Raw genomic sequence first — 9,916 nt, 5'->3', positions numbered from 1 at the left:
CACTCCACCCATCCATCTCCGGCGTGCATATATTTTTGGGCGGCTAGTTTTTCCCCCGAGGGAGATTTATCATGTCCCTACGCCTCTTCTCTCGCGGGCTGCTCCATCAGTGCCCGACGTGTGGCAGGGAATAATTGGCAGAGCGGAGGAGTGGCCACATTGTACTTTAGAAACTACTTCGAAGATGGCTCATGGGAGCAGAGCAGTTACAGAACAGTTACAGAAAAAATAATGATTCCCACAAAAATAGATAACCTGCATGGATTTCAAAAATTTTATTGTGTATCTGATCACTTAATATCGATCCAAATTAAGTTGATTGATTTAAGTGGATTTTATGCAATTTTTATACTAATATTACAATTTTTATACTATTATTAATATGTTATAAATAACGAAAAAATTAAAATCTTTTTATCTGGACGAATATGAATATTTTTCCGCGTATTTATTAAAAAATTAGTTTAAAATCCTACATAAAGATCTACATAAGACACAGAACGCGAGTCGCAGGTCGCAAGCTTGTTGCATTCCAAGCCAATCGCGAAGTAATTTTTAAAATTGACTGACATCGGATTGACTGACACAACAAGCTTGCGACCTGCAACTCGCGTTCTGTGTCTTATATAAATCAGCTTAAAGAAAATGTAATAATTGAAAGACACTTGTGTCACAAAAATACTTAAGAAAGAGACAGGCAAGTAGTTTCTAAAGTACGCAGAAATATATTTAATTATTAAATCGCGTTTATTCTTTTCTGACACATATTTGTAATTCTTCGAAAATGTGCGTTGAAAAGAACAAGAGAATCAACATTATCCGTCGTTACTGTGAATAATATGTATCAGGAGGTCATTATGATGAATTTGTATACAAAGTCGCTCGATCGAGCAGTCATTTGAAACTAGTTCGTTTGCGTACATCATTCGAGACTGTCGAGCAGTAGAAAGTCGAAAATGAGCGTGCTAAACTTTGCGCAAGAGTTTTCGCGTCTAATCAATCGTTACACAAGAACTTCTTCGCCGCATGTAAGTATTCGTTCGATTAAGAACCATATGTTATTACTGAAAATAAAATATATAGTGTCCACGTAAATAATGACTGTTATTCTGTATTTGTATGTATATGTGTGTTTAACGAGTACAAATTATCACACGTTCTGTAAAATTTTTCATATAATTTGTGATTTAATTTATGATGTATATTTCAGAACGATGTAACGAATGCCGTCACGCCTTTAACCGAAGAACAAATAGTGTCTACTATACATCATGTGCTTCTGGTACTCATAAAAAAGGACTTTGACAAAAATAATCCGTTACAAATATGTAATAGCGCAAGCGCTGCTGCCACTCTAGAAACTTCGGTCGTACAGATGAAACAGGAACCTAACGTTGAGGATATGCGCAGGTTGTTTTGAAATTTTAATACATAGTCTAATGATTCTTTATGAATATACATTTTTTATGACAATAGTTTTATATTTAGATTTCAAGATGTTCGATCTGTTACTACGGATGAGGAGTCTTCTTTTTCTGATATCTCATTAAAAGATATTAAAAAAGAACGAGAGAATTCTTTCAATACGTTGCAAAACGATAAAAAAGTAAATTTTGTTATCGCATTATTTCTTTGAAATATTATCACTAATTGATGAATAATTTAACTTTCATAATTTTATATATAAGTCAAATAAATATAAGTAAAATTAATTGTAATTTACCTATTATATATATATATATATATATATATATATATATTTATAGTTGACTTTATTAACTTTATCTAATACATTATTATTTAATTTCAATTTGTCATTTATCTACAGTTTATTTCACGATCAAATCCTGCGATTTACGTTAGCAGCAACATTAGTAGATCTGATACTTTTGTTCGCGAGGAACATCCGAAGGAAACTAACAACGAGGACGTTTTTAAAGATCTCACAGATGCTGAAAGGATTGGTGAAACAGATTCTTCAAGTGATCTTTGTCAAGTATCATTGAACGAAGTACGAAAGTCTGATATATCAAGTGATCTTTTTCACGTATCATTGAAGGAAATACGAAAGTCTGTTATGAACATTATGACAAAACTGAATCATTTAGAAGTAAGAATGATAGTAATATTAATAATATAATAAGCAATATAATTTTAAGATAAAATATCTACGTAACAAAATATATTATTTATGCATATATTTATTTATTTTACAGCACTCATTTTTACAATTGACAAGATCACCAAAAGAAGTTACGCCAAAAACTCAAAAATCATCTTTAATTAATAGCTATTCCAGTTCTAGTGGCATTTCAATTAAAACCAGAACATCGGTTAACAATCACAAATTAAGTACTATTTCCCCTAAAACGCCAAATTCGTCTAAACAACACGCAACGAAAGATAGTACTTTCGAGAGACGTAAAAGTATTGGCGCAATTGGAAATGTTACACCTGTTAAAAAATCTAACGAATCTACAAAAGTATGCCACTCAGTATCAAATATAGATTTATCACCGTATAAACCAGTTGATTCATCCGATTATCGACCCAAATTTACGAAAAATCCAAAATACGCCCATGTACGAAGCACTATACCAAAAGCAATTAGTCAAAAGAAAAAGCTGTAGTAATTATACAATAATAATGTCATTAGAATAAAAATTATACGGTAAAATGATTATATATTTTTATAACATGAAACAATAATTTTTATTAAAAATAAGATTTATCTTATTTTTAATAAAAATAAATAAAAAAATAAAAATAAAAATAAATAAAAACATTTATTTTATTTCTATTATTTTTTATTATATAAATATATAATCATTTTACCATATTAAACTAATTTTAGAGTTAAATATATTTATGTGTTATATGTATTGTCAAACATCATATACACATGTACATGCTTAATAACTCGTCCACCATGTTATTATGTATGTATTTATCAAAAAGTTTAAAATTAAAATACAGAATTAATTTAATTCAATACTTCATTTCTTTCATCTTGAAAGGGTTAATACGAATTCTTCCTTATACGCTCGGTAAGAGAGAGATAACAAAATAACTATTAGTATCCCGGTCTTTAATTATAAAAATCGTGTAGGCGGTGCTTCGGCACCGTGAGCCCTCATCAATCATCCGTCAATCCACGTCCACGAGAAACGATTCCTCTAGATTACACGATCTTTGCCCTTGAAAGGCAGACCTTCGTTACTAGGAAGCAGGTAATCTTGAAGCTCGTAATTAGTGCTCGTCGGATGAAGACTATATCTCGTAGCTTTCGTAGCACTTCGTACGTTAAGTTAACGTAGAAACCGCATAATTTCATACATTATTTTATTTTAATGAATTCATTTCCATCAGAAATCCATTTCTCCATCATCCGTCTCACAACGGTCTCCGTAGTAGCAAACTGCATCTGTCCTTAAGTGCACTCTTGGCGAAACACTCTTTAGCTTAAAAAGTGTTTCACTTGTTGACATGTCAGCCGAGCCACTCACCGGCGGACTCCGAGGAGCAGTCCCATGTCCCATCAACGACAGCGATTAGCTCCACGATTCGCCTTAATGGCTGCTCGATCCGTTCGCTTCCATCCGTTTCTCTTTTCGACCTTACTAAGTAGGCGCGAAAATGCAAAGTGAAACAGGGACGAAGAGGAAGAGAGGACATGGTCCATCCTTCGTTTCTTCTCGTCACGATATAATCGTCGCGCGGCCATGTAATTTATTTTTCCATTTTTATGACGCTGTTTCTCAAAGTTTTACCACGGCATATTAATGAAGAAGAAGTACATCCAACGAAAATTATATTTATAAACACATTAGAGCTGTACGTTTGATAACAAACAGATAATTATGTATCACCGGTTGATTAAATTGATTGATAAAGTTAATTCGATAATAAATAAATGAGTGACATAACTTATGTTTTATATTTAATTATAAAATTACTGGATACGTCGATGCGTTTCCGATTGCAAATGATAGTAATTAAAATTTCATAAGCATTTGCATACGAGCGATTAACTTGCATATACACTTTAAAGCGCTGAAAATGATATCATTCCAGATTGTAAAAAAATGCACTTTAAAGGAGAATGAACAAAAAAATTGATAAATGCGAATTCATCAATAATATATACGTCGCTGGTACCATCTTTATTATCGTGATTCAAAAGCTGATATGGCCATGACCGTGAGCACAGCTGCCACTTTGCTGAGAAACGAATTTGTAGCTGTGCTCAACCTTTTTGTCTCATCGAATCACTTCCTGGCTTCCTTCTTTCTCCGTTCGCTCTTTCGTTCTGCTGTAGCGCCCCAAACGAGCCCATTTTTGGCTCACACGCTTGGACGTGCACACGTGTGTGCGCTCAACGGAGGACGTTTCTGCGGACAAACCGATTTGGCGTGCAAAAACGGATCGCATCTTTTTAAAACATACTTGAGGTCCGACGAAGCGTCCGCAATTTCCGCCTGATGGTGCACAGGTGCGCGCGTGTGCGTGCATTCTTTTGTCGGCGTGTCGCGCTAACAACGGCTCTCCTTTCCGCAGTGCGCGGTCACGCAATGACAAATCCTATAAATCATAAAACAAACCACACGTTTAGACCCCCGTACCGTAGCGTAACGCGGCCGAAAAATTCCGAAGATACTAAATTACTCTTTTTTTCGATGATGCTTCTTCGGTGCACTTGAATTCATAATAACGTAAAAAGCGTGCTGCTCTTCAACAAAATTGAAGAGGATGTGAAAGCAGAGTATTTAGGCCTGAAGATACTTTTTTGAAAATCACTCTACGATTATTCCTCGTGCGATTTTGTAAATTTGTAATTTCGTCAAAAGCTATCAATTCGAAGAAGTCCTTTCATTTTATGTATGTCAAAAAATGTAACAAAACATCGCAAAATAATTGTATATTTTCCTTTTTGTGAATTCAAAGAAGTTCTTTCATTTTATCTAAAAAAAAAAATATATAAAATATCGCAAAAGAATTGCATATTTAAATTGTGCGAAATAAGTTTATAAAGATTACTTTTCATGAATTCGAAGAAGTCGTTTCATTTTACGTCAAGACATATAACGAAACATCGCAAAATAGTTGTGTACATAAATTGCGCGAAATTACATAAGCGCAAAGATTACTTTTTATATATTTTAATAATCTTTACTGATTTATATCATCTTCATGAACATATCGATCTTCGCTTGTTGAAAATAGTTATTTTCTTCAAAATTAATGTTCCCTTTTATTCGTGGCATCGTCGGCTACTTAAATAAAGCTGTCACGCCGCCTCGGATGAATTGCACCTCCGCGATTACCAGAAACCGCGCAATGAGGTTGGACATGGATTCGTCGTTCATGAGCACGTAATCGCGTGTGCATGCAAAGTCACTCACGCGACCGACTTGATGGCGACGACGGCGACGGCGGCGCGAGTCTGCAATTTCGCGCACTCGTTCGAAAACCGGCCACCCCGACACCTGTTGTCGAAGTATACGCTTGATGATTCCCTATGCTAAGCTCGCGACGTGGCAAAAAGTCGGCCAGTCGGCTCGTTGTGGACCCTGGAGCGGCCTGGGGGCGATCGGAAGCGGTACAGGATGAGCAAAAGGGGGGCAGACTATGGGCGTTCTTTCCCCACTTCGTTGGATCCCTACTCGATTCTACGTGTTCGCAAAAATATCGAAAGGAACAGGAAAGAAAGAGGGGAGATGATTACGTGCGTCTTTTTAACACAAAAGGCTCGAAAACCAACACCGAAATGCGACGACGAGCATTGGCGCGCCCTGTAATCGACAACGTCCCAGACCGAGTTCTTCCCTTCGTGATGAGACAACCATTTTCAAAATTGCGATAGTCGCCTACAAATAAGGCAAGAGATGGGCACCACAGCCGGACGTTATAGCTAACCGTAGGCCTCTCGTGGCCGAATTATTATTTGTTTTTGCCTCGGGGGACCATCATGGTGCTTATCGAGTCACCGTTTGCTTCAGCTACAACGGAACGTTACGCCCAGTTTCGAAGAAAACAAGAAAAATCATCCCGTTGTCCTTATGAACACATTCATGGGGATCGCAATTTCCTTCGTCTAAAATATGATAACATTTTTTGCGTTTGAAAAGCATTGATTGATATGTCTATTAAAGCTATTTTTTTATATTTTTCTCATGAGAATCATAATATGACATATATATTTTAAGAAAGATAATTTTTCTATCTTATTTCACTATGTTTATTAATCAGTAAACGTGTGATTGAGAATCTGTGGAGAATTATATTGTTCCGGAGAGAAGAAATTCCGGGAGAAAATCACACACAGAGCGTTTCTTCATTATTGATCTCTGCTATGCAAGTTTGTGATTCGTTGCAATGGTCGATGAAACCACTAGTTATGATACATCGTGCAAACTACTAGAGCGATACGAAAAAAAATGACGTAGGCGCGAATCAAGCAAATTGGTGAGGAACCATTCAAGATTCGGATTCAGCCGCAACCTCGGCTTCGGGGCATTGGCGGCTCATGGGCGATAATTGATATCACCTGCCATGTAAATATTGGGTATCGTCGTTTGCCGAACCTGTCGGCGGAAAAAGAGGCCAGGGCGAAAGGAATTGCCGAACGCAACCGCCGGTGAGATAATTACGTGTTGGTTTTAGAAAAGGGGGAAGCACCGGTTAATTCCACGCTTCGTAGTTCGCGTAAAAAGCCGCCTGCGGCTACGAGTTCCTCTGTTCAAATTAGGCGACGCGCTGTGTGAGAATCTCAACTAGAACCAGAACGTAGATCAAATTTTAGATTTCCAAAAATGTCAATATGTAGGAAGATGTTAAAACATTGAAAGAAGGAATAAAGGTTATCAAATTTAATAACAAATTAATATTTTTATGTAAAATTAACATATAATATAATTCTATACTATATTAGTTCCATTTTTTTAAATTAATATAAAGTATTATTATATTACTATTAATATATTACTATTAATATAAAGTATATTACTATTAATATAAAGTATCGCTATTTAAATATATAACTGTTGATGCATTTTTCGTTCATAATTTTATATTAACTTTGTCATGTTATTTTGACATCGAAAATTATTTCGATATTATAGGTCGAATTTCATAGGTCGATCGAGTATCTCAAGTAAACTCTCGGCTAGTCAATGATTTGTGTGCCGGTCTGATAAAGAAAACCTTGCGAACGCCTACTGTTTCATATCCAGTATTCTTACGTTGTGCATATAACACCTCGTTGTGAGCTGCTTAGCACCTCGGACGCCATACGGTTTAAGACAGTTTGCGTATCTCGATCTCGCTCTCAACACCTTTCTTATCGATGATTTCTTTTATGCTCCCGTAATGACACGCTTCTCGGCATGCCTGCGGCGGCGGATGCTGTTAAAAAATAGATAGAAAGGAAGCACGACGTTTGTTTAGCAACACGATAGTTTCAGCAGGGAATAGAAGGCAAGAGACTAGTATCAGATCCTTGCGGTTTATACTGAAAAGTTGCTGGAGCTGCAGTGAAAAAAATAAATGTATATTTTTAATGCTTTACGGAAACAAAAAATATATTATTATTTTTAATGATTCTCAAATATGCATTGCATTTAATGTGTTCACTAATTTAAAAATAGCATACATAAAAAAATCCAATAATTTTTGTGAATGTGTAATAATTGTATTGTAATTTAATGCACAATAATTAAGATAGAATCTCAATTTGTTTCTTTTTAATATACAGAATGATCCAGCGATGACGGAGTGCTTAAAAGATTTCTTTCTAAAAATCTAATGCGTCATTTCAGAGTTTTTGATGTTTTATTCGATTCTTTGAGATTTGATGTTTTGATAATTAAGTAAGCATCCTTAGATCTCACTTATCTATAATTAATACTATAAAAACGTATTTTAAAGATGTCTATCTAAAAAGCTCCAAGACGATCTCATCTCACACATTTTCGCATATCAAATTTAGAAATCTTCGATTGATCCCATGTCAAGCTTAACGTGCAAGTAAGAAATGGTATAGCAAAGAAAAATCTGTCTGTCGAGATAGACGTCATGGCTGTCATTTTTGATTTAGGTTTCAGATAGCTGATTTGAAGCATCGATAACGAAAGTGTTTGAACGGTAGTCTATAATTAATAATATTAAGGATAAATTTGCATCGCAGTAAGGGAGGAGCGAGCGACCACATTGTGCATTCTTGGGTAGTCTTGCCACCGTACATGATAAGTTGTAATTAAATTGATTGGCACGCGAGATATGAACCATGCGCGATGCTGTGAAGAATATGCATTAACACGGCAAAATCGAAGGTGATCGAAGAAAATAAGGGAATATTGCGGTGAAGATATTAGTGACTATGTAATTATTGAGTCTGTAAGAAACTTCTGATTATTGACTACTGCATGATCAAATTGCGCATCTTTGATAGATTTCTTTCATGGAAGAGTATCGCTCGTGAAATCACGAAGACATACTTTTGCACTTCTTCATGTAGGTGCAAATCAAAGTTTTATCGATTCGACCGAAATCTGCGGGCAAATTAAGAGCAACCGCGAAAGACACATTAAAATTTATGTCGACACACTCGCTCGTTAGTTTTTGCGTGCATTAATGATCATCTATAAAGAATAAAATCCCTTATAAAAAATATGGACCCTTCCAGTCAGAAACAGCAATAGAGATCGGTTCTTGTTATCTTCTTAAACAAATTGCACTTAATTGCTCGCGAGGCGTTGCGTCTCGAGTGCCAAAAAGTCACACCGCCCTCTTTCTGTCCCTGTTCGCGACGACGCGCCCTCGAACGTGAAGGGGCGGTTGAAGGGAATCGGTGAAGTGTGCTCATAAAAAACTGTAGATCCGCTATTTATGGCGGCTTAATTAATTCCTATGTGTTTTCGGCCACTTCCCATGCAAAACGCCCCCCTCCGCGCGTGTCTTTATGGCTCTTCATGAGATATAAATGATCTGATAAAATGTTTAAGCGCCGTCGCGCCCTTCGTCCCCCATTCGAAACACTATTATTATAGAAAAATAAAACCGCGGGAGACGCGCCATAAAGAGTGCACCTCGACTTTCCCTTCCCCGCGGATCTCATGCATATTCATAGTTAAAGGGGGCATTCCTAGAAGCTGTTGGGAGCGCCATTCATCTCGCGATACATTCGATCAAAAACACAGGAAAGTACCTACTACTTTCTGGATACTGCGTGCAATCACGCGAGTTTATTGTAGTGAGCTCTATAATATTGGAGCAAGTCGAAGAGGGGTGTCTCATTTCCTAAACAAGAACATTCTAATGCAAAGATGATACTAGGCCTGTTTTTTTTTAGCTGAACTTTTGCATCAATTCATCTTTCTTCCTTTTTTCTCCAGAAGGAAAGAAGCTCTCTAAATCTTAACTAGTGGATAGTCACTAGTGGATAGTCACTAATTACCTAATGGCATACTTAGCACTGATAATCAGTGAAGTTCAACTAAAAAATGAAGAATGTTTGAGCATTATATAATGATATAAATATAATGATATAATGATATAATGATATAATGATATAAAAATAATGATATTTGCATGTTAATTTCAATACCATATTTCATTGAATTTAAGCACTAAAACAAGATTAGTTACATCACATAAAGATTAGCTTATGGATTTCCCACATTTAATTCATTGATTACTAGTGGCATATTTGGTGATTACTCACTGATTCAGATTTTAGAGAGAGAGAGAGAGAGAGAGAGAGAGAGAGAGAGAGAGAGAGAGAGAGAGAGAGAGAGAGAGAGAGAGAGAGAGAGAGAGAGAGAGAGAGAGAGAGAGAGAGAGAGAGAGAGAGAGAGAGAGAGAGAGAGAGAGAGAGAGAGAGAGAGAGAGAGAGAGAGAGAGAGAGAGAGAGAGAGAG

General features: G+C 36.2%; 1 protein-coding gene across 1 annotated transcript; it reads left to right on the top strand.

The window, feature by feature from the left end:
- The first annotated feature begins 956 nt into the window (after positions 1–956).
- LOC105622266 lies at positions 957–2,630 on the top strand. Its single transcript, XM_012203685.1, has 5 exons — positions 957–1,028; positions 1,211–1,404; positions 1,477–1,606; positions 1,829–2,110; positions 2,217–2,630. The coding sequence occupies exons 1-5, from the start codon at positions 957–959 to the stop codon at positions 2,628–2,630; spliced, it is 1,092 nt and encodes a 363-aa protein (XP_012059075.1).
- The last annotated feature ends 7,286 nt before the right edge of the window (positions 2,631–9,916 follow it).

This window comes from Atta cephalotes (genome assembly GCF_000143395.1).
Source record: "Atta cephalotes unplaced genomic scaffold scaffold00043, whole genome shotgun sequence".
Classification (NCBI taxonomy): domain Eukaryota; kingdom Metazoa; phylum Arthropoda; class Insecta; order Hymenoptera; family Formicidae; genus Atta; species Atta cephalotes.
The sequence above is the reverse complement of the archived record's forward strand: the minus strand, read 5'-3'. Positions and strand labels throughout refer to the sequence as shown.

Excerpts from the sequence above, each read along its gene's own strand:
- LOC105622266 (XM_012203685.1), top strand. The coding sequence starts at position 957 with ATGAGCGTGCTAAACTTTGCGCAAGAGTTTTCGCGTCTAATCAATCGT. Across the intron at positions 1,029-1,210 it reads CAAGAACTTCTTCGCCGCAT|AACGATGTAACGAATGCCGT; the intron begins GTAAGTATTCGT and ends TGTATATTTCAG. Across the intron at positions 2,111-2,216 it reads CAAAACTGAATCATTTAGAA|CACTCATTTTTACAATTGAC; the intron begins GTAAGAATGATA and ends TTTATTTTACAG.